Below are 26,517 nucleotides of genomic sequence, written 5' to 3' on the forward strand. Positions count from 1 at the left end.
AAAGCTGTAGTAATAGTCCTTATTCTCTGTGAAGCCCATAAAATTTTCACCGAAAGCCAGATAAATTTTTCGAATTTTTTCCAGGTGCCAGTCTCTAACAGCTTCTGAAAAAAGTCTGATGGAAAAAAACCCCAAATCATTCCGCCATTTCCAGACAATGAAAATCCGACGACGGGGCGGGACCACTCACAGGCGAATGACGTCACCGACAGCCGTGGAAAAACTCACGCATGCGCACGAGGGTTCAAGCATGTCTGACATGAAAACATATGAATCAAATCCATATAGTTAAAAAAAATAAATAAATAGGTGCGATACTTTATGGACAGACCTCGTATTTTAACAAGACAATGACCCCAACCACACCAGTAAACGAGCAAAATCTTGGTTCCAAACCAACAAAATTAATGCCTCGCAGATGTGAAGACATCATGGAAAACTGTGGTTATACAACTAAATACTAGTTTAGTGATTCACAGGATTGCTAAAAAAGCAGTTTGAACATAATAGTTTTGAGTTTGTAGCATCAACAGCAGATGCTACTATTATTGTGAACACCCCCTTTTCTACTTTTTTTTACTAATAGCCCAATTTCATAGCCTTAAGAGTGTTCTATTTTGCATTTTTATGTGTTTAAAGGCAAAAGTGTTGTTTTGTAAAGATAAAGTTTTGGTTGATAGGGGTTCACTTTGAGGGGCTATAAAATCCAGAAGCTTCACGATCTTGGTTGCTTGATAGCTTTGGTGCTGATCATTGCTTTCAGAAAAATATATTCATTGGGTCTGGTTGTCCACACATCACAATGAAGTAGAAAAGTGATCTATTGTGAGTGACTCTGGACCTGGCATGGTTGGTGGTTCAGCAGTTTCACAAACTGGTGATTTACTGGGATTTTAATGCACAGCCATCTCTAGGGTCAGAGACATGACAGAAAAACAAAGAAACATCCAGAGTTTGAAAATATCTTGTTGATGGCAGAGTTCAGAGAAAAGTGATGGGTTCAAGCTGATGGACAGGCACCAGTAAATGGTGCTGGAGTTGGATGCAGCTTGGCACAGCAGACAGCGGGGCGGTGTGAGCGGCCCGCTGTGGCGCTTACCGAGCCCACAGACTCAGTTTATTTACTGATTACTTGGGTGATATGAAAAATACTACCTGTCTGCGAAAAGGGTGTATTGCTATTTATTCTTTATTGTTTTATCCAATCATATTGGCGGATCATTTATAGGTATATGATAAATGTTGATATTCTGCGTGTTAGAGGTCAGAATTAGAAGTCTGACACTTTCTTTTGAAAGTTTCTTTCTCCTCTTTGCTCTGGAGCAGACAACACAACATTCAGTTACACACACAGACAGACACACACACGCACACAGACACACGCACACACACACACGCACACAGACACACGCACACACAGACGCACACACACAGACACATGCACACACACACACAGACACACACAGGCACACACACACAGACACACGCACACACACAGACACACACAGACATACACACGCACTCACAGACACACACAGACACACACAGACACACACAGGCGCACGCACACAGACACACAGACATGCACACACACACACACAGACACACGCACACACACAGACACACACACACACAGACACACAGACATGCACAGACACACGCACACACACAGACACACAGACACGCACAGACACACACAGACACACGCACACACACAGCCACACAGACACGCACAGACACACACAGACACGCACAGACACACACAGACACACGCACGCACACAGACACACACACACAGACACACACAGACACGCACAGACACACACAGACACACGCACACACACACACAGACATGCACACACACACAGGCACACACACACACAGACACACACGCACATACACAGACACACACACACACGCACACACACAGACACATGCACACAGACACACGCTCTCACACACAAGCCACGCACACATACAGACACACACACGCACACACACAGACACACACACAACCACACACACACAGACACACACACGCACACACACACACACGCACGCACACAGACACACGCTCTCACACACAGACACGCACACACACAGACACACACACATGCACACACAGACACAAACACACAACCACACACACACAGACACACACACACACGCACACACACAGACACGCACACAGACACACGCTCTCACACACAGACATGCACACAGACACACGCTCTCACACACAGACATGCACACACACAGACACACACACACGCACACACACAGACACACACACACACAACCACACACACACAGACACACACACGCACACACACACAGACACATGCACACACACACAGACACACACGCACACACACACACAGACACAGACACATGCACACACAAACACACACGCACAGGCACACACACAGACACATGCACACACACTCACACACAGACACATGCACACGCACAGACACACACAGACACACGCACACACACAGACACATGCACACGCACAGACACGCACACACACACACACACAGACACACGCACACACACAGACACATGCACACACACACACACACACATACATGCAGGCGCACACACAGTCACATGCACACACACACACGCGCACATGCGCATACATGGACGCACGGGCGTGCGCACACACAAACACACACACACACGAAGTGGAGCACTCAAATGAAGGTGAAACTGTCTCAGCTTCTCAGCACTGAATCACACAGCAGGCGCTCAAATACATTCACAGCTTTTCTTTTGGAACTGCTGATCTTGGGAAGATCAGTCATTCAGTGAATCAGTAATGTCAGTCAGTCAATAACTTGGAGGATTTTTGTAAAATACATGTGACATGCATGAAAAAAACGTCCCTCGGATAATACGTCGGCCAGCACAGATGGCCTGATGGCCCTGACGGTCCACCGCTGTCATCTGCTTCTCATCACAGAATAAGTGAAGCACCAGCGGTACAGGACTTTCTTTATCTTCTTCCTGACCTGAACCATCCATGGCTGTGTTCTGCAGACTTTCTTGTTGTGTGCCAGGTGCACTACCAGCCCAACATTGTGGTGTTCACTTCAGTTCAGTTTCTTCATATAGTGACAAATTACAACATAAATCACCCCAAGAACCTCACAAGTGGAAGATCAAACCTGAGCCACCCCCTGAGCCGGTGTCCCTGACTGAACTGTCCCCCCTAAAAATCGGTCCACCTTGACTTCACTGTGCATGCGTCATTAGCCGCGGTTCACAGATTATCACATCATTTCTGCTTCAACCTGCACTCCAGTCATCATCTATCTCAGCGACAGATATCTGAAGCTTTTGTACAATAATAATTTCCACATAAATTCAGCATTATTTCATCATAAAAGATGAGGAAGCGCTCAGAGGAAGCGATCAGCCATGGCGACGCGAGCTGCTAGCTGATGCGTTCACTGCGCGTCAGTCATTTCAAAGCGTCACGGAGGTTCGCCGAGTTTCTGCTTAAAACTGACTTTAGAATGATTTAAGAGGTTATACCTTTATAGCATCTGATGGTTAATAATCACATTAATCAATTTGATCGCTTTGGGTGAAGAAACTCCATCTCAGATGTTCTGCTGTGATCCAAAATGACGCATGCGCAGTGAAGGCAGGCGGACCGTTCAGTCTGCAACACTGGCACGTTGGCAACAGCGGTCAGGAAAACGTCCATCAGTGTAACATGGGTAAATTTAAAAATCTACATTCATTTTCTATACCCACTTAGCCCAATCAAGGTTCCCTATGGCTGCCTATCCCAGCAGTCATAGGGTTCACCCTGGACAGGATGCTGGTCTATCACAGGGTCACATACAGACAGACAGACAAACACACAGTCAGTTTAGAGTCATCAGTAAGCCTAACCTGCGTGTCTCTGGATGTGGGAGGAAACCAGAGGGAACCCATGTAAACATGGGGAGAACATGCAAACTCCACCCAGAAAGGGTGGGAAGCGATGCCACGACCTTCTTGCTGTGAGGCACCAGTGCTAACCACTAAACAACCGTGCCACCCACAAAAATACATACGTCACAGCCGCCTCATCATCATTTCATGTGCCTGTCACAAAACGTGCCCCATTTTCATGACACATCTTTTTAAATTTTACAATTTATAATCCTCCCCCTTCTCCTAACTCCAACTGTAACCTAAGTGTCTCCCTTCCTCTAACCCTCACCATAACCCCCCAGCACCCCGCCACCCCACATTCCGTCCCCGTCACAAAATGAATTTGTGCCCCTGTCACGAAAAGCGCCCCATTTTCGTGACAATATCACAAACCCAGAGATTAATTGACTTTTCACAATGCCATCTCGAACTGCCTGCAGACAGCACTCTAAAAAATGAACCGCTGTCTCAACGAGAAAACAATTTGCATAGATTTTTAAAGCTATTTCAACTTAACGACAGTTATTTCAACTTATCTAGAGAAGTCTTGTGGCGTTAATTCCTTTAAAAGTTGAAATAACTTTAAAAAAATCAATGCAAATTGTTACATCAGTTTTTCTCGTTGAGACAGCGGTTCATTTTTTAGAGTGTAGGTTGTTCTAATTGTGGGTTGTTGTAATTAATATTGGTTGTTTGTAATCTTTGTTGTCCTGTGCACCTGTTTGCTTGTTTGTTCCTTCTTTTAAGTGTGATGAAGCACTTTTTTCTGGAATATCCGTCACTCAACATGAATGTGTAGATCAATCATGTCGTGGCTGTGACACAAAAAGACATGATACTGTGTTGGTTCAGTGGTTACTAAAGTTACCCCAACATATCTTTTCAAATTCATTGAACATAAAAATTTAAAGCTCAGACACTAACTTTTTAAAAAAAAAAAGTGAAATCAAAAATATGTTTGGTTTTTTTGTATGGATTTTCTCTCACATATTTACATATTCTGATGCTCAGGTCCATGCAGATTTGCATTTTGCCTTCCAGTGTCTCCTTCATAACCCTCTCACACATACGCCGATTGAGGCCAAAAAGCATCAGAATGACACATTCAGCCTCATTCAGGAAGTATTGAGGTGCAGTCTGAAGGCTGATGGACGGCAGTCTCTGAGCAGTCTACATAGTTGGTCTCATTCGCTTATGCTTATTCAGCCATTATGAACACACACACACACACACACACACACACACACACACACACACACACACACACACACACACACACACACACACACACACACACACACACACACACACACACACACACACACACACAGCTGAGTGATCATTTGATCATTTCAGCATCTTTTCGACGCACGTTTACGCATGTGAGGTCAGTGAGCGCTGGGAAGGGGAGGACAAACACAGATTTGACTGCATGAGTGAGTGAGTGAGTGAGTGATGACTGACTGACTGCAGTGATGCTGGTGTTGTGACGAGATGTCATTCCTGTTGAGAAGCCAGCCCTCTGTGCAACAGTTCTCTCTACCCAGACTTTCACGCCTCCACCCGTTGGGTTGACATGCCTCTCTTTACCGCGTTGAACTCCCCAACTGAGTGACAGACGATTGAAAATACAACAGCAATAAGTGTCTTTTCAATTTCAAAAAGTACAAATTTGCATGTGCACACTGTATTTACAGCACAATATTGTTGGGATGCTCAACTCGACAGAACATTCACACGTGGAGTTGAGCTTCCCCACTGAAGGAAACACACATAAGTTTTGTCTTTACATGAAAATACAACAGCAATAAGTGTCTTTTCAATTTCAAAAAGTACAAATTTGCATGTGCACACTGTATTTACAGCACAATATTGTCGGACGCGGAACTGTCGATTTATGCGAGGAGATGCACAATTCAACAAGACCAAGATCTCGACAGAACACCAGCTTTGACACATATGGCGTGAGTCCGGTCGATACGTTGGTTGTACTGCGGTGTCCAGTACCGTCAGGTCTTGTGCAAAGGAAGGACACGGTGCTCCCTCCCACTCCGTCCCTGTTTGCCATACAGACGTTTGGACATCGGGCAGTCTTCAGCACCTTTTATGGCCATCTGACAGCAGTCTCTGTCATCTAGCTGTTCTCTAAATACGCTTTGGATGCGACTGGCCAGGTGTGGATGTGATAGCCTGGATGAGATCTGCCCACAGTCTACACGCCTCTTTCCCTCCTGACTGCGTCCAGATTGTGGCCATATTTGCAGTGTCAGGCTCATTCCTGAGGGCAGCACGGTGGCTTAGTGGTTAGCACTGTTGCCTCACAGCGAGAAGGTCGTGGGTTCAATTCCCGTGGCCTTTCTTTGTGGAGTTTGCATGTTCTCCCCGTGTTTGCATGGATTTCCTCCGGGTGCTCAGGTTTCCTCCCACATCCAAAGATATGCGAGTTAATCTTTGAAATTGTCCTTAGGTGTGTGTGTGGGTGTGTCTGTGTTTGTTCGTGCCCTATCACTGCTGGGATAGGCTCCAGTCCCTCGTGACCCTTAATTGGACTAAGCGGTAGAAGATGAATGAATGAATGGCTAGTTCCTGCATATTCTTGCTATGTGTGACGGGGGCTTTAAGGACACTTTGCCAGTCACCAGTGCAAAAAGCTGTTAAAATACAAACTGATTTTCTTATAAGACCTCTAAAAGAATTTAATTCAATTCATTTTATTTATATAACACCAAATCACATTATATAAATGTGATTTGGCGTTATATAAACTAAATGAATTGAATTAAATTCTTTTAGAGGTCTTATAAGAAAATAACACCAAATCAACTCAGCCACATGGGGTGTGCAGCCAGTACATTCTGAGTGCCAGCACCAAGCCCGGATAAATGAGGAGGGTTGCGTCAGGAAGGGCATCCGGCGTAAAACAAGCCAACCCAACTATGCACACTAAGAATCAAATTTCCATACTGAATCGGTCGCGGCCCGGGTTAACAACATCCGCCACCGGTGCTGTTGCCCAACAGGGTGCCGGTGGAAATTGGGCTGCTGCTGGGCGAAGACGACGAAGAAGAGGAGGAGAACGTTTCCACAAACAGCAGGAGAAGAAGAAAACTAGAAGGGTGGAAATGAGAGTAGGGACTTTGAATGTTGGTAGTATGACTGGTAAAGGGAGAGAGCTGGCTGATTTGATGGAGAGGAGAAAGGTAGACATATTGTGTGTGCGAGAGACAAAGTGGAAGGGAAGTAAGAGCAGGAGCATCGGTGGTGGGTTCAAGTTGTTGTACCATGGTGAGGACAGGAAGAGAAATGGTGTTGGGATCATTTTAAAGGAAGAGTATGTTAAAAGTGTGTTGGAGGTTAAGCGAGTGTCTGACAGGGTGATGAGTGTGAAGTTGGAAATTGAAGGGGTGATGAATATCATCAGTGCATATGCCCCACAGGTAGGTTGTGAGATGAAGGAGAAAGAAGATTTCTGGAGTGTGTTAGATGAGGTGGTGGAGAGTGTGCCCAAGCATGAAAGAATGGTGATAGGAGCGGACTTCAATGGGCATGTTGGTGAAGGGAACAGAGGTGATGACGAAGTAATGGGTAGATATGGTATCAAGGATAGGAATGGGGAAGGACAGATGGTAGTTGATTTTGAAAAAGGTATGGAAATGGCTGTGATAAATACCTACTTTAAGAAAAGGGAGGAACACAGGATAAGAGTGGAGGAAGGTGCACACAGGTGGACTACATTCTTTATAGGAGGTGCAACCTAAAAGAAATCAGAGACTGTAAGGTGGTGGCAGGAGAGTCGTTAGACAGCATAGGATGGTTGTTTGTAGGATTAATTTAGAGGTAAAGAAGAAGAAGAGAGTGAGAGCTCAACAAAGGATCAGATGGTGGAAGCTGAAGGAGGAAGACTGTTGTGTGAAATTTAGCGAGCAGGTGAGAGAAGCACTGGTTGGAGGGGAAGCAATTTTGGACAACTGGAAAAGTACTGCAGATGTGGTGAGGGAGACAGCTAGGACAGTGGAAGGAAGACAAGGATACTTGGTGGTGGAATGAAGAGGTCCAGGAAAGCATAAGGAGAAAGAGGTTGGCGAAAAAGTTTTGGGATAGTCGTAGAGATGAAGAAAGTAGATGGGAGTACAAGGAGATGTGGTGTAAGGCGAGAAGAGAAGTGGCAAAAGCAAAGGAAAAGGCATATTGCGAGCTGTACAAGAAGTTGAAAAGTAAGGAAGGAGAAAAGGACTTGTACCGATTGGCCAGACAAAGGGACAGAGCTGGAAATGATGTGCAGCAGGTTTGAGTGGTAAAAGATGCACATGGTAATGTGCTGACAAGTGAGGAGTGTGTGCTGAGAAGGTGGAGGGAATATTTTGAAGAGCTGATGAATAAAGAAAATGAGCGAGAGAAAAGGCTGGATGATGTGGTGAGAGTAAATCAGGAAGTACAAGAGATTAGTAAGGAAGAAGTGAGGGCTGCTATGATAAGGATGAAGAGTTGAAAGGCAGTTGGTCCAGATGACATTCCAGTGGAGGCATGGAAATGTTTAGGAGAGATGGTAGTAGAGTTTCTAACCAGATTGTTTAATAAAATCTTGGAAAGTGAGACAGAAAAAGCTTATGACAGGGTGCCAAGAGAATAACTGTGGTATTGTATGAGGAAGTCTGGAGTGGCAGAGAAGTATGTTAGGGTAGTGCAGGACATGTACAAGAATAGTGTAACAGCGGTGAGATGCGCAGAAGGAATGACAGACTCATTCAAGGTGGAGGTGGGATTACACCAAGGATCAGCTCTGAGTCCTTTCTTGTTTGCAGTGGTGATGGACAGGTTGACGGATGAGATCAGACAGGAGTCCCCATGGACTATGATGTTTGCAGATGACATTGTGATCTGTAGTGAGAGTAGAGAGCAAGTTGAGTCTAGTCTGGAGAAGTGGAGATATGCTTTGGAGAGAAGGGGAATGAAAGTCAGTAGAAGCAAGACTGAGTACATGTGTGTAAATGAGAGGGAGCCCAGTGGAATAGTGCAGTTACAAGGAGTAGAAGTGGTGAAAGTAGATGAGTTTAAATATTTGGGGTCAACTGTTCAAAGTAATGGAGAGTGTGGTAGAGAGGTGAAGAAGAGAGTGCAGGCAGGGTGGAGTGGATGGTAGAAAGGTGGCAGGAGTGATCTGTGACCGAAGAATATCAGCAAGAGTGAAGGGGAAAGTTTACAAGACAGTTGTGAGACCAGCTATGTTGTATGGCTTAGAGACGGTGGCACTAACAAAAAGGCAGGAGGCAGAGCTGGAGGTGGCAGAGCTGAAGATGTTGAGATTCTCTTTGGGAGTAACAAGAATGGACAAGATTAGGAATGAACATATCAGAGGGACAGCTCAGGTGGGACGGTTTGGAGACAAAGTCAGAGAGGCGCGATTGAGATGGTTTGGACATGTGCAGAGGAGGGACCCAGGGTATATAGGGAGAAGGATGCTGAGGATGGAGCCACCAGGCAGGAGGAGAAGAGGGAGACCAAAGAGGAGGTTCATGGATGTGCTGAGAGAGGACATGCAGGTGGTTGGTGTGACAGAGGAAGATACAGAGGACAGGGTGAGATGGAAATCTGCTGTGGCGACCCCTAACGGGAACAGCCGAAAGACAAAGAAGAAGAAGAAGAATGCCAAATCACAACAATGCGCTTCACACGGGTCAGGTCTGACCTTACCAACCCTCTGAGAAAGGTGTACTGTAGTTTTAGCACTTAAAAGTAAGTTTTGTTTCATATGTTCATGTTTAAACAAACTGAAATAATTTGAGAAAGATGGAAAAACACCAACAAAGTTTATTTCCATAAGATTCTGATTGTAAAATGTGATTTTCAGGGTTTGTACCTGGCAGTTCTCAGTGTTAATATTTAATTGCATCCTGAGGTGTAGTTGGACGTGAGTCAGCAATTAAATGAATGTTTTTAATGTTTGTGCCTGTTACATGAAAAAAATTAAAAGTGACAACCTGCAGCGCTTATGAAGCCAAAATAAAAAACTTAACAAAAGCTCTCATCCATGCAGACAAATCTGTTGAAGGTGAAAATGTTTTTAATCACATTTAGGTAAAAGTGTGATGAGTGTTGCAGCATTTAGATGCAGCCATGCGTTTGTTTGCAGTATATTGAGTGTTTCTGCTTTTCTAGACTGTGCAGGATGTGGTCGAGACATTAAGAACGGACAGGCTCTCCTGGCTCTGGACCGGCAGTGGCACCTGGGCTGCTTTAAGTGTAAGGCCTGCAGCAAAGTGCTGACCGGAGAGTACATCAGCAAGTAAGCACCTCATATTCCCCATAGCCACGGCAGAGCCGGTCAGATTCAGGCCTGCATCAGGTGCAGGTGCCTATTTCACTGTCCAGCCTCTACTCCTCTCAGGGATGGCGCCCCCTACTGTGAGAGGGACTACCAGGTCCATTTTGGCGTCCAGTGTGAGGCGTGCCATCAGTTCATCACAGGGAAGGTGCTGGAGGTAAGAAACAGATGCACCAATCGCATGTGTCAGCTACAGTGTCTGAGTGGGTCAGAGTGGAGGCAGATGTCTCAGATTTATAACGTGCAGCAGACTCAAATCCAATCCAATCCAATCCACTTTATTTATATAGCACATTTAAACAACAGAACAGTTTCCAAAGTGCTGCACATGAAAATGATTATACAACTATACAAAACAATAAACCCACTCCGATACTAATAAATAAAATAACATAAAAACAATAAAACAATAAATAAATAAAACACTAGGCCAAAGACAACAGAGGACCATACAACTCATGCAGAGCTAAAAGCCAGAGAATAAAAGTGGGTCTTCAGACGAGACTTAAAACACTCCATTGTGGTGGCTGTTCGAACATGGAGAGGCAGAGTGTTCCGGAGTCTGGGCCCAGCCACAGAGAAGGCCCTGTCCCCCCTGGTCTTAAGTCTCGTCCTAGGCACCACAAGCTGGAGCTGGCCCTCAGACCTCAGAGCACGCGCTGGGGAGTAAATTTGGAGGAGATCTACAATATATTGTGGGGCCAGTCCATTTAAAACTTTAAAAACAAATAATAAAATTTTAAAATCAATTCTAAAATGAACAGGGAGCCAGTGCAAAGACGCAAGAATGGGTGTAATATGTTCATGTTTCCCAGTTAAGAGGCGTGCAGCAGCGTTCTGGACTAACTGCAATCTGTGAAGTGTATTTTGATTAATTCCATAAAAAAGTGAATTGCAGTAGTCCAGGCGTGAAGAAATAAAAGCATGCATGACGCGCTCCAAGTCAGAAAAGGATAAAATTTATTTCATTTTGGTTAAAAGACGAAGCTGATAAAAGCTGACCTGCCTGTCCAGTTTAAGATCAGAGTCCATAATGACGCCAAGGTTGGTCAAACTAAACAGACAGTTTAGATTACACCTGGAAAACCTGCCCAGGTACAGTAGTGTTCAGAATAATAGTAGTGCTATGTGACTAAAACAATTAATACAGGTTTTGAGTATATTTCTTATTGTTACATGGGAAACAAGGTACCAGTAGATTCGGTAGATTCTTGCAAATCCAAAAACTTATACGCAGGTGCAAAAAATTATAGGCTGTTCATCTACAATGATCTCCAATGCTTTAAAATGGACAAAAAAAAAAAAACAGACATGTGGAAGAAAACGGAAAACAACCATCAAAATGGATAGAAGAATAACCAGAATGGCAAAGGCTCATCCATTGATCAGATCCAGGATGATCAAAGACAGTCTGGAGTTACCCGTAAGTGCCTTTTCCGTAAGTTACCTGTAAGTGCTGTTTGTTAACGGTGTTTCCATTTTCTTCCACGCGTCTCTGGTTTTTTTGTCCATTTTAAAGCATTGGAGATCATTGTAGATGAACAGCCTATAATATTTAAATATAAAGTTTTCCCCTCTCCAATCAACTTTTTAATCAAACTACGCTGTTCTTCTGAACAATGTCTTGAACGTCCCATTTTCCTCAGGCTTTCAAAGAGAAAAGAATGTTGAACAGGTGCCGGCTTCATCCTGAAATAGGGGACACCTGATCACACCTGTTTGTTCCACAAAATTGATGACCTCACTGACTGAATGCCACACTACTATTATTGTGAACACCCCCTTTTCTACTGTTTTTTGCTAATAGCCCAATTTCATAGCCTTAAGAGTATGAATATCATGAATGCTTGGTGTTGTTGGATTTGTGAGAATCTACTGAATCTACTGGTACCTTGTTTCCCATGTAACAATAAGAAATATACTCAAAACCTGGATTAATCTTTTTAGTCACATAGCACTACTATTATTCTGAACACTACTGTATGTCTGCACTCTCAGTGCTCAGGAAACACTCTTATCTGACTGACAGCAAAATTGTGCATGTTGATTTAAGAAATCTATCTAAAGTATATTAATTGGAAATAAAGGCTGGAATGTGCGTTAATAAGCTCGTAGTAAGATCACAGCTCGCTGCACGATGTGTGAGTTCTGCAGGATGTTCCACGGAGCATAATTGTAAAATGTAGTTTGATAATCTCTGCTGTAATCTGTTCCACCAAATACATGCTTGACATGAATGTTCATCTGACAAATTACTTCTTTGCAGATTTTTTTTTTAGGTATTTCCAGATAACCAGACACATCTTACTGCTCCACAAATGAGATAAATGTGTTACATGACACACCAAGTGTGATCTAACGTATAGAATCATCATCCATTTATCACCCAGCTGTTGTGAAGCTCTTGCTTCGGCGCTGTTTGCGTTGCTAACACGCCTGGACCGGTTTTCCACTGTGGTCCACAGCAGGTGCGACGTGGCATTCCTGTTGTGCTGACAGAGGTCCAATCAGATGCTGAATTATCATTTAATGGTATGAAAATATCAGTGTGAGCCAGTCAGGTTTACAGTAATCCAGCACCGTATTGCAGTCAGAAAAGGTTTTGGCGCTTCGTTCCTGAGCTGCTGCCAGTGGATCAGTGAAGTTCAGAGCCAGTCTGTGTGATCACTGAGCCAAGACAAGGGCAAATACCATGGATCCATTTGTGGCTTTGCATATTAACTCTGAGGGTGTGATGCGAACGGCTTATTAAAGCGGGAGTAGTTAATGCAGCTATTAGAGAGGGAGACAGACAGGCACTGCATTAAATGTTACACCACACATACACCATGAGTTATTTTTATCGCCCCTGAGAGGGAAACTCATCTTCTGTGGATGTGAGGGAGTGACGACAGGAGGTGCTGTGATGTGCCTGTTGTGCATATCGTTCTACTTTTACCGGGTTCAGGTTACTTTATATATTTAAATGTAAAATATAAATATTATTCCGGGGTTCCAGAGCTCCGTTTGGAGGATTATTGGACAGCAAGACAGATTAACATCCATATTTATTTTTGACAAGATTCCAGTTGGAGTAGGTCTTCATAGTGCAGCAGATACAGTAACTGAAACAAATCCTTCAAATGGTGATACAAGCACCAGATTTGGCACAAATTCTCCTTAGACATCTTTTGAAAAAAATGACTGGCCGCTTGAATTTTCAATAGGTAGGGGTTACTTGAAGAATTACACAGGGTTCAAAATTTAAAAATACTCCAATCAAATTGAAAAGTATATCACATTATTTGTCTGATCATAAAGATTCCAAAAAGGTGTAGTTTGGATTGTCTATGACTGAATGTTCTGGGGTTATGGAGTAAAAATCTCAAGAATGGTGAGAAAGGCCAATTTCAGTTTGTGCAGGGGCTAAAAGTTAAAGTTGCTCCAATTTTGGGAAAAAGCAGTGCAAATTACTGGTTGAGCTAAGACGATTAATAAATGGAACATTTTTGACTGTTGAATGGTTGGTCTTCAAAGGAAAGGTCAAACAAGGTCAACAAGGTTTTCTGCTGCATCAGCACCACAGTTCTGGTTGTGGATGTGTTGACCTTTGGTACATGCTTTATGCGATGATGTTGTGTTTGCAAGGAAGGATGTAGAAGGTAAAATCAAGAGCAGAGAGAAGCAGAGGATGGAAGATTAATGGATTAATATTGAATGAATATTGAGGTTTATGATTTAGGGTCAGTTGAGGTCACGTCTGGGGAGCATGTCCTGGGTGATGTGCATTGCTGCATTCACCAGACTGTAAAACCGTCTTGGGCCCTGGATGGCCACCACTGAAGTAGACCACCAGTTCACCCCCACCTCTAAAACTACCTATCTATAACTATTTGCCACAGCCAGTTTAAAGATGGGTGTCCCCTTGACTTTCTCCAGTCACTGTGGTCCTGCACCCTGCACATCCATGCCAGATTGTGCCTTACAAAATGCATGGCAGGGTATAGATGTTGTAGTAAATGTTCCGTCACAATGCATGTGATCTTTGCGTCCATTAGGAACCATTCCTTCGATGCAAAGTTATTCAAGCGGTACCCAAGAAGTGACCGAAGAGAGCTAACACCAAATATACCTACGCTTTGTTCAGACTGCCAGTTCAGTATGGAGTTATTGCATATCTGATACAAATCTGATCTTTCTTGTCTGACTGCCTTGTTTTGCTGAATATCAACTGTCAGTCGACAGCATGTCTTTAAAAGCCAACATTTTGTTTTCTTTTTTGGAGCAAGCGGTGAGCAGTTTTATTGGACCGGGGTGAGATGACTGAGCGTGGAGTGATTATCAACGAAGCAGTCTGTAGTGGCTATGAGGGGCAGAGTGAGGGGAGCATTCCAAGCGATGCAACAAAAACAGTGGTTAGCATACATGTAAACCCCTTTGAGGGTCCACCTGTATAACCAAGTGAGAAAATCCATAAAATCAACACAAAATCCTTATAGCCTCCAAATCGCACCAAAATCAGTTTTATTACAGTACACACAACCGCATAGCGGTGTCACATAACTGGGTTTTTGTCCACAAATTATGAGTTGCCACAATGACATTAAAGTCAGGATCATCCACAGATGAATTTCAAACAATAGCGATCTAGTATTCATGCGTCAAGCTGAATTTTATTGAACTGAATGTGTCAAATTTAGTTATTTTTTTTACAGAAACAAGAACTGCCTGTCACTAATGGAAATACATTAATAAAATCATGAAAAATAAATTGAATAAAGTAAATAAATATGAAATTGGTCACTGGATCCTTAAACTTTGGACATAATAAACTACATGGTGGATCCTTGATCTGTGAACATAAATAGGAATAAACAAAATCTGTAGTTTTTCTCAAAAGCGTTTCCTTTCAGACATTATTTGTTGTGTGGGCGGCTGAAGAGGAGGTACTGCTGGCCCACCACCACCAGATGGCGCCCTGCTTGGAGTGCGGGCTTCAAGCACGAGAGGGCGCCAGAGCCACTGAGAGTGACAGCTATCACTCATCCTCAGGACCAGCTGTCACTCATTCATCATCATCACCATCACCATAAAGGCCGGACTGCAACTCCACCTCCTCGCCGAGAAATCAGCTACCATTCAGGTAACTTTCTCTGCTGACTCAAACGTTGAGTAATAATCTGAACTTCTTTTGCAGCCGTTATCCTGTGGTGTTTGCCTTATCTGTGGGATTGGCGTTTGGTGTGATCAGCGACGGCTTCGCTTCACACTCCAATCAGATAAGTGGTTAGACAGGAGCTGCACGAGTGTGTGATTGGAGGTGGAGGTTCTCCCTCCTTTACTGAACACAGACTGTGGGATTACTGAGTGTGCGAACTCGCACTCATCAGGACTGTCTCTGTTTTCTGCCAGCAGTACCAGGTCTGACTGCTGAAGACAGCGGCCACCTGGGGCACAGGGCTTGGCGGCTCCGGTGTTCTTCAGCTCCGTTGGTGGTGGAAGCCGTGTGGGGATCCAGCTCTTCTCTCGCCAGGCGTCTTCTGTCGTCGAGCCTGCCCACACGTCACCTGGTGTATGATTGACAGTCCACCATATTGTTATTGTCTGTACGTCGTTGTGCAATTCACAACATTAAATTGTTACTTTTGGCTTATCCTTTGTCCGTTCACTACCGCCCCCTGTTGTGGGTCCGTGTCACGACACTGTCACAACATTATTGGCATGAATGTCTTTCCATATGTCTGAGCTGAGCTCTTGCAGCTCGCTGTGCTTCACGTCAGCATCAGTTTAATTCATAAAGAATGCAGGACGTCTCATTTTGGGAAGAAAAAATGTTTTAGTTAATTGTAGTTTCTTGTCTGTAATATAACATTTTTAAAGAGGTGTCATTTTATTTAAAGCGGCAATTCGTTTTGAAGTTATTAATTACGACCGGACTCTGTCTCGGCAGAGAGCCGCACAGCGTTTGAAGCTGTGTCAATGGAACAGAGGACGATTCCAGTTAGTGACTTTAATCCACACAAAAGTGACTCACGATATTTTAATGGCTTTGAGAGGAGTTAAGTAGCGGACTTGCCGTTTCTGAAGAGCAGCGAATCAAAGAACCAACGAGCTAGTGGATCGAAGCATTGCTTCATTTGGTTCATGCATCAAAGTGGAGTCGCGCTGCAGAAATGGTTGATTACAGAACAGCTGCAGACCAAACCCTGAATATCTGTAAGACTTTATTTGTACGTCCGTATGACACTGAAACTTGGAAAAATCCGTATAATTTATGGACAATCCATATAGGTTGACATATATGGGTTAGACCAGGGGTGGCCAAGTTCGGTCCTTGAGAGCCACATTCCTGACACTCTTAGTTGTCTCCCTGCTCCAACACACCTGAATCCAGTGAAAGACTCGTTAGCAGACTTTTGATGAGCCTTTCATTGGATTCAGGTGTGTTGGAGCAGGGAGACAACTAAGAGTGTCAGGAATGTGGCTCTCGAGGACCGAACTTGGCCACCCCTGGGTTAGACCATTCAGAGTGAGACACATCTGTAGAAATCTGATAGCAATCGGGATTGCAACCACCTCTGTAAGTGTTTTGAATCAGATTGCATTTCAAAAAAATTGCATTTCATGTTCTTGATTTGCTGTTTTTGATAAGCTGTTTTGGAGGGGTTTCCACCATCTTGGTTTATTTTGTTCGGGTGAGCTGACTTTCTTTAGTACGATTGGCAGTTGGCATGTCCTTCCCATCATCCCTCATGCAGATCAGGGGAAGCCCCTACATGATCTATGACGCTGCTTCCATATGTATGTCAGGGCATCTGATCTCATGAATTTCTCCCCTTCAGGGGTCCAAATTCATGTTTTTTTTCCAGACAGCAGAAATTTTGATCACATTGACAATATCATATTATGAATCCCTTATTCAAATGCTACCAAATAAAATTATAGTGGTGCCAATGACAATTCTTTTCGTGACTTAAATCTGAAAAAGAAAAAAAAAAAAACAGAGGCTGTGCAGCTTTAAAATCAGATTTGGACTGGCATTCTGAAAGTGGCCCTGGTCATCCCACTGGTCACTAGTCAGTTATCAGAATTCAGCATGAGAGAGATATGAGGAGATTGAAAATTGAATATGTTTGAGACCCTCAACTCAAAGGCTGTTGAAGAAAGAATTTGCTTTGGTAATTTCAAGGGTAAATGGTCAAATAATGAATATGCCGGAAAAAGAGTGATGAGACTGGAAGCGCAGACACACTGAGCCAACATCCAAGTGGAAAAAATGAAGAGAACGAAGAATAATTCCTGTCGGTCAGAGTTCAGCCTCTGTGATGGAAAAACTTTCAAAGTGTCACATTAGCATAGATGGAAACGCAGATACCCCATCATTTTCTAAGTGTTCCATTATCACAAAGGCAGTGATTTTTGAAAGTTGGTTGGCTGCCAAAGGTGCAGCTGTATCAGTAAGTCATGCACTGTCTTTTTGTTTTTGTCCATGTAAAGCACGAGGTCGTCCACTGACACATGTCACACGTGTCAGGGAAGTAAGTTCTTTCCACTTCTCCCTTTTTCAGTCAGAGTCTCCGCAGCAGACCAGACATGGACCTGAATGTTGATATGGCACAAGTTTTATGCCCATATGCTCTTCATGATGCAACTCCACATTACATGGAGAATGGACAGGGGCGGTCTTGAACCGGGAACCTTCTGCTCTGGAAACAAACGTGCTCAGAATTATTGACACCCCTGAATTTAAATGTCAGAATTTACAATAAATTCACAAATATGTGAAAATTAATCAATTTTGTATAATCGCTGTATTTATTACAACAACCAGCGACAATATAAATCCTTCCATCGAGTGGAATTTAAAATACTGACACCAGTGATACAACTGAGACCGCGGCTCATGTCAATAATGCAGTAAACACTGGTTTTACCCAAAACAGGTCCAAAAGCCACATCGACGCATTAACATTTAAATTCTAAACATTTAACATCCCGGGGACATAGAAAGGCCAATGTATTGAGATGGTCGTCTCACTCATTTGAACAGCAGCTATAACACTTTTACGACATTGCCGACCATACGATAGTTTATAACAATGTGACTGACGTCATTCATTCATTGGTCAATTTGGAACCACTGGACCATTAAATTGAAAGCAGATGTAAAGAAGGTATGAAGTGCCACTACAGTGATAACGATTTCATTATAAAAGCAAGTGCAAAGTAATGAAAATATTAATCATGCAAACCATTTACACAACACCAATCACATTTAACATGCACAGACATGGGTGTAATCATACATCATTAAACATTAAAAACAGAAAAAGCCTGTGAATCGTGTGGCAAATGGCCCATTGAAATTGCAAAAAGGCCCTTTTTGCTCAGCACAAAGGGGCCAATCGCCCATTCACATTTTTTACCGGCTGCATCTCTGAGAGAAAAAATGTGCAAGCGAGACAGTTATTGCCACTTTTTGATACATTTACAGTAAATGATCACTTTTACCGCCAGTATTTTTTTTTTTTGACAAGTTAACGGTATCTATATCAATATTTCCAATTCACTGAATGTCTTCAGTTTCATTTACACAATTATTAACGGACACAAAGTAGTCCTGCACCCTGAGAACAGAGATCCTGGGCCGGTACATAGGGTTTAAGCAGGTCAGCTAAGTAGGGAGGTGCCAGTCTGTGAATAATTTTATAGGTTAGGAACAGAACCTTAAATCGAGATCAAGAGACTGAAAGGCTGAAAGATGTCTTCATGATTTATGGAGTAACAGTGTCGCTCGACAAAAATGAAGCTGATGCCGATGTCTTTGCTGGAGAATAAAGGTCCAAGTCTTTAATGTCATGATGCTTCCTGTCTTACTGTGTTTTTGTAAGACCTGGACATTAACCAGGGACCTAAAGATAACAGGAGGTTTTCAGAGGATCCTTGGGTACCTGGGAGACAACCTCATGTTAAACAAATGGTTACTTTGCGATACTCAGATAAGGAGTATCACTTGCATTGTGAGGGAACACTGATTACGGCATTTTGGCCATGTGGTGTGTTTCTACGGGTGTGATGCAGCACATACATACAGTTTTCAGCGTCCAAACTTTTGCTTACAGTTGTATGCAATGACTATGACTATGACTGTTCTCACCATCCTTTACTTCAGCTTATTTGAGATTTTTCTTGGCCTGCCACTTCGGGCCTTAACTAGTTCTGTGCCTGCGGTCTTCCATTTCCTCACTATGTTCCTCAAGCCTGGGTCCCATCGAATAATGAAGGATGAATAATGAGCTACGCATGGGTGTCTCAGCGATTGTTCGAAGAATGACCGATGTTTGCATCTATCACGTATCTGCTATGAAGGTGCCTCTATGTGCTTCTCTGTACCCCGCATGTGCCATGTAGCAGCCTCTAGTGAGCCATGACTGACCTGTCATTAGAGCCTCGAATGGCTTGTAGCAGCCACGCTAAGCCACGTAGTGCCATGATAGCTGCCATGATAACACAATGTTGGCGCACGTTTAGGCATGGGTTTGGTCCAAACCTCCAGCCCTCCCACACCTTGTCCCTTTAAAGTATGGGTTTTCAATTCACAGATTCATAGCAGCATTTAAAGATGTCACATTTTTTAAATGCAGTCCAAAATTAGACGCTCCAGTCCAGTCCCGCAGTTGTGCGCTGTGCGCCAGGCTGCTGTCCACCTGTAATGCACCAAACCAGCTAGAACTGAACCAAGGGTTCCTAGAGAGCCGCCTCTGTGCTCCTCACTGGCTCCGCGGCTCGCTGGCTTTATTTCTTCCTGCGGCTTTAAAGACACACACCATAATCCCACTATAAACTTTATGTTTGTCCGTTTATTTCATTTTTACACTGATCGCTTTTAACTTTGTGTTCTTCCATTTATTTCTGCAAAATCGCTCTTTTGCGCGTGTGCCACTGTTGTCCATTCCTGGACAGCCGCTTCTGTGCTCCGTCTCACTGGCTTCCTTTCCATCCGTGGCTTGCTGGCTTTATTTTTTCTTGGCTTTAAACAGTCATTTTTACACTGTGATCACTTTTAACTTTGTGTTCTTCCTTTTATTTCTGCAAAATCGCTCTTTTGCACGCGGTGCCGTTCTGTATACAGAATGAGGTGGCCGCTTTAATTATATACACCTGTGGATCACTTTCAAAAAAAAAAAAAAATCCACTTCACGCAGTCATCCAAATTTTAACTTTCTGATCATCCAATATTGACTGAAAAATCACTCTTTTGTGAGCTGGCATTCTGCCTAAATTCTCCTTTGGATCAGTGCGCACACACAGCGGAGCTCATGTGATCCATTAACAAGATATTAAATCAACTATAGATATACTTCTACAGCTAGGAACTGTTTATAAGCTATAAAAACATTAAAATAATTACCTTAAGCTGTTCAGAATACATTCCACATGGAGCAGGAAAGAGAGGAAAAAAAGCGTCCAGACGAAACAGTCCTCTGTGATTCCAGAAGTGGTTAGAGGTGTTTTCAGCATTCAAGGTTTGGCAGAAAATGATTAATCCTACAGAATAATTATTTTATATATAGCATCCAGCTCACAGAGCAGGTGGAATTATGTGTGCGAGAGGGCAGCCGCTCCAAAAATAGCCTCTCAGGTCCTGCGTAGGTGCCAGGCGCACAGATAATGGGCTTTTAGTAGTCTCGCAAGCACCACGCAAATGCCTCTAAGCCGTCGCAGTAACTCGCACACAAACTGCGCCATGCTGTTGTTGCTAAATTTTGAACTTCTTGAAATTATCAGCATTCTCAGAGAGGAGCCTCGTTAACTGAAGATAATGCCTCTAAGAGCCACTCAGAGCCACTGTTCTCCCACAATAGTTGAAGAAACCCTCTTGTAGCAAAGAAAACATGCTGTGTGGCTCATTATTTATCCTTTATTATTCGGTGGGACCCAGGCTTCACAGTGGAAACTGACAGCTGAAATCTCTGAGACAGCTTTTTGTGTCCTTCCCCTAAACCATGATGTTGAACAATCTTTGACTTCAGGTCATTTGAGAGTTGTTTAGAGGCTTCCATGTTACCACTCATTAGAAGAGATGCAAAGAGGGGAAACATTTACAAATGGCCACCTTAAATACTCTTTCTCATGGTTGGATTCACCTGTGTAAGGAGGTCAAGGGTCAATGATCTTAACAAACCAATTTTAACAACCAAGGGTGCTCAAATTTATGCACCTGCCCCATTTTATTTAAATATTTATTGCACACTTTCTGTAAATACTTGAAACTTCATTTCACTTCTCAAATATCTGTGTGTTCTTCTGCTATATGGTATACTTGTATTTAACTGAAATTTCTGATCCATACAACCAATGATTTATAAAGGAAAATCATGAAAATTATCAGGGGTGTCCAAACTTTTGCATACAACTGTAGGCAGTTACTTTTGAGCTGCTTTTGTTTATCCGGATGTCAGCCTGGTTGCCATACAGGATTCAAGGCAGTCCTGTGGTGTGTTGGAGGCTGTGACATGCTGCAGATCTGACTTGATCATTTATTCTTTTCTTTTTTTAAGCATAGAAATTCAGTTTATGTTTCGTTATGGAATATTTTTATTTTCTGTAGTTAAATAAATGCATGAAAATATTTACTATAATTACAAGTTCTGAATTTTATGTGAATAATCGTGATTATTTACTGAGAAATCTGTTAACTTTAAGTGAAAATTTTAAACGTCAATTCATAGTCCTCGTATAAATCTGACTTTGGAGATAATAAATATGTAGTTGTGTTGCAATTTTTCCCCACTAATGGTTGTTTAACCTTGTAGATCAGAGACAGTACTCCTTACATAAGTAGTGTGTTTCCTTGCACTTTAGTTTACAGCATAAATAAATAAATCACCTGAAGGTGAACGTCTGCACTGCTGGTTTGTCTTACAGAGTAAAGATGTTGAAACAGTCTAGATGATAAGCTGGCGGTAGGTATCAGGTGAATCATGCATTTTGTGATACAAACATGCCCTTTGGCATGGTAATAGAGCATGACCTAATGAATATTTTCAGACATAGTGACAGACTGACAGCGCCTCCTGGTGGCAGGTAGCACCATCTACATTTAAACACCCCTGTATATGCTGTACTGTTTTACAAATAATGACTATAGTTCATTTTAAGGTGCACATTTTGCTGTGTTTATTATGTGCTTGTGAATATTATTTTAGCATTTCTATATGTTTATCTCTTTTTCTGTCTGTCTGTCTGTCCATCCATCCATCCATCCATCCATCCATCCATCTGCTCATCTGTTAATAGCCGGGTGTTAGGAAGGATAATTTCTCTGAACCTCTGCTGATTGTAGGTACATAATATACTTCTCCATTCATCTCCCTCTGGATGTCCCTCTGGAGTTTTTTTTTAGGTATGACCTTTGACCTTTGTCATGTGACCATGTGACCTCTATGAACAAAATGTCATAGTCAACTGTGGACCAAGTGTTAGTGCAAACTAAAGCAGTGCATGCTAAATTCTATTTTTCAAAATATACAGTAAGTCAAGTGATAAATTTCTTTTGAACTGCAGATGGCAGCACACGGTGCATTTTAATGATATCACATTACATAAGTAAATATATCTCAATCCAGTACACCAAATTCCTAGATCCATTTTAGAAAATATCGGAAAATATGTAAAATAGTATGAGTAGATTTTTTTCAGGGTTATTTTCTCCTAGAATGACTCAATTTAGCATCCTTTCATGATATAAAGTCTGCAGATTTCAGCATAAGTTGTCTTCAAGTCAAACTGAAATACAAAACTGCAGGTTACACTGGTAGTGTTTGACTAGTTTTGCTTTGTATCTCCAGGTCTGGAACTCTCTTGGTGTCAGATTTATTAGTTCATTCTGTGGTGACAGGTATCATTCTGGGTCCTGAAAATCACTGGAGGTGATTAGTTGGATCTCATTGTAGGCTATTCTTTCCTGATAAATTTTCTTGTGTTTGTGTGAACAGTATTTTCCCAGATTGATTGTACATGATTTCAATTTCAGTTTCAATTTATTTTCATTTATGTTGCGCCAAATCACAACAAAGTTGCCTCAAGGCACTTCACACAAGTAAGGTCTAACCTTACTAACCCCCAGACCAAGCACATACGCAACAGTGGTAAGGAAAAACTCCCTCTGATGATTTGAGGAAGAAACCTCAATCAGACCAGACTCAGAGGGGTGACCCACTGCTTGGGCCATGCTACACAATTTACAAAAAAATTCACAAAACAAAAAGGAGGGAATGTTGCCAGTGCACAGGAGAGGAGGGTACAGAAACAGAAAACAGACACCACACCCATCTCTGGATGGAGCCGCACCTTAAACAGAGAGAAAAAAACAGAATCAGGTATCAAATACAGTATAATTTTTCAGTGTTAAGCAACAAGAAAAACAAAAGAAATACTAAGGTGACCGCCGGCCACTAGCCCTAAGCCTCACTAAAAGACCCAGAATTTAGGTAAACATAACGATACATGATGTGTACTGTATCAGGAAAAGAGGACAGACACGTTGCAATGTCCTGCAAGATCAGATAGATGTGATAAGGGAGCAGGTTATAAATATCTTGCAGATGTTATAAATGGATACAAAGGTCTTGATTGTGATATGCACATTACACTGAAAGCTGACCAGCTCAGTAGTGATGAAGCCATGGCAGATATGCTGCTTGAGCATGAAGCTTGTTGGCATAAACTCCTGAGCTGTGGGTGCAAGAAAGGGTGCAGAAAGTCCCATTGTGGGTGTAAAAAGAACTCCCTCAAGTGCACTGAATTCTGTTCCTGTGGTGGTCTGTGTCCAAACTGACTTCTAAATGTTTGATAAATAAAAGACTCTATTTGATTTGATGAAGCTTTGGCTCATTTTGTGATGTTTCTACTCAGTCAGATGGAGGCCCAGCCTTTAGTATGTAGCTAAGTTCCAGTTTTTTTTCTCACATGTATCTCTTAACCTATTGGCCCTGAGTGTGACCTTAAGCCTCATTAAACAAAAGCAACCAATAGGATACAAGAGATATGTCAATTTCATTGAGAAGAAAATAGTATTGATCTTCATTTTCTTCCAAATGCCCATTTTCTCTTTATATCTGAGCTCGATTAAGGATGTCTGTGTATGATTTTCTTTGCAATTTATTGTTTCATTTTTTTTGAGACAATACAGTAATTATAGTAACTGATATGAGTTTACGAGGTCTGTCCATAAAGTATAGGACTTCCCACGGTGCAAGACGTCGCGCCACGGCCTCAGGCGCCGTCGTCAGCCTGTTTCAAGCTGAAAACCTCCGTTGAAAGCCTTAAGGACAAGTTGGAACATGTCCAGCTGTTAAACAATTTGTCATATACTCACTCCACTGAAAGCCATCAAAAGCCGCCTGGATTTTACAAATGGTTATCAACACGGAGGTGTTTTTCCTGTGCCGCCGCACCGCGCCGGCTGCGTCCCAACGCGTGGACCCGTCCGCACGTCTTTCATTAAAAAATCTCCTTTAACAGTGGAATATACGGATAAATGCTGAAACCGACTTCTTCTGAAACTTCTCTGTTCTCTCACGACGTCCTGGATCAATAGAGCCTGAAATGTGGAGGTTTTCAGCTTGAAACAGGCTGACGACGGCGCCTGAGAGCGCTGCGCGACGTCTCGCACCGTGGGAAGTCCTTAAAGCGACAGTGTCACCATCCAAAATCTCTCATCAGCTGTTAAATTTTTACCGAAAACCAGCTTAATTTTTCGAACCATGTCCACTTCGATGTGTCTCACAGGTTTAGAAAAAATTTTGATCAAACAAAGCGCCAGTCTCTCAGCAACTTCTCAGACAAGGAATTCCGACGAGGGCTGGACGACTCCTCCCACAAGGAGTGCTCACAGGCGAATGACGTCACTGACAGGCGTGGAAAAACTCTTGCATGCGCACGAGGGTTCAAGCATGTCTGACGTAAAAACATATGAATGAAATCCATATAGTTTTTGAAAAAAATAAAAAGGACCTATACTTTATGGACAGCCCTCGTACATATAATGGCAAGATCTACACTTTTCTTTAATTGTCTAAGTTCTATATCATATATCAATGTAGGTGGCACTACTGCCACAGTATTTGGAATCTGTATTATCTTTTCTGAAAGACATATATATTTATCTTTCTCAGTATGTCACTGTGTCCTAAAATAACAAGTAGGTCAAGATGTATCAACATGCCAAAGAGCATGTTTGTATCACAAAGTGCATCATTTTCCAGCGTAGCAGGTAAAAGTCATTAAACTCTTGCTGATCTTCAGCGGTTATTGTGTTTGTTACTTTTGTTCAAAACTGCATCCTTCCATCCAAACTGATGGTAAACTACTGCCTCCTTGTGGGTAAAATATGAACTGTTGGAAAAAATGAGTTAAACACCTTAATGACAGTAAACTGCACCCTGCTCAGAGTGCCGCTCTCATTGGAGCGACAACACACAGAATGTGTCTCTTTGTCCCAGATTGATCTCTTTAAGTGCAGCTTCTTGTTGTGACTTTAACACAAAGTTAACACCCAGGTCTTTCATCGCCAACTGTAAATGGTCATCAAAACATTCCAATTGTATCTTTCTGAACTCTTCCGCATCAAACTCTATCGTGTCAATGTTTAAAATGTGCTTCAGCAATAAATGGTGAAGGTGCTCATAAACTTTACGTTTCTTAAATATTTATTACAGCCACTCTTAAAACTTCAGTTATCTTTATAATTTTATTACTAGTAAGTTTTAGAATTAATTTAGATGAGATATGCTCATTATTTCACAGGAATATATCACAATTATCTGGGAACTACTTTTTGCGCATGAATTCATCAAGCATGCCGGCCGCGGGCGCGTACTAACACAGAATCCCCAGAAACTGTGGAAATTTGTTCGGCCAAACGAGAGCGTCCACTTGTAGCTTGTCATAAGCTAAGCTAGTGGTGCTCGTGAGAGTGTGGAGTAAACTACTGGTCACTTGTCTTTTTTTCTTTTGTAATTAAGTGTGGTTAGGCGATGCACTTGGCAGCTGATCAAATTTGATTGGAAGAGGTGCTTTTTGAGTCAATCAATATTTGAACATGTTGCTTAATGTCTATATTGTCAAGGTTAATCACATCATGTGTTACACCCCACCATACATTCACAGACTCACTCCCTCAGATTACTGATTAGATGCACGTAATATGGAGGCTGTACCTTTTTATTGCAAATGTTATATTTTGTTTGCTGTCTTTGACACATGTTTCACTGCCCACA

The 26,517-nt window shown here is 42.5% G+C and overlaps 1 protein-coding gene across 1 annotated transcript in view; it reads left to right on the top strand.

Moving 5' to 3' along the window:
• Positions 1 to 26,517, top strand: part of ablim1a (actin binding LIM protein 1a) — a 270,896-nt gene that overhangs the window by 137,321 nt on the left and 107,058 nt on the right. Inside the window, exons 5-6 of the mRNA XM_034184185.1 lie at positions 10,090 to 10,216; positions 10,319 to 10,412. Of these exons, the coding sequence (XP_034040076.1) occupies positions 10,090 to 10,216; positions 10,319 to 10,412 (221 nt within the window). The remainder of the gene's footprint in view (positions 1 to 10,089; positions 10,217 to 10,318; positions 10,413 to 26,517) is intronic.

The sequence above is a fragment of the Thalassophryne amazonica genome, chromosome 13 (genome assembly GCF_902500255.1).
Source record: "Thalassophryne amazonica chromosome 13, fThaAma1.1, whole genome shotgun sequence".
Taxonomy (NCBI): domain Eukaryota; kingdom Metazoa; phylum Chordata; class Actinopteri; order Batrachoidiformes; family Batrachoididae; genus Thalassophryne; species Thalassophryne amazonica.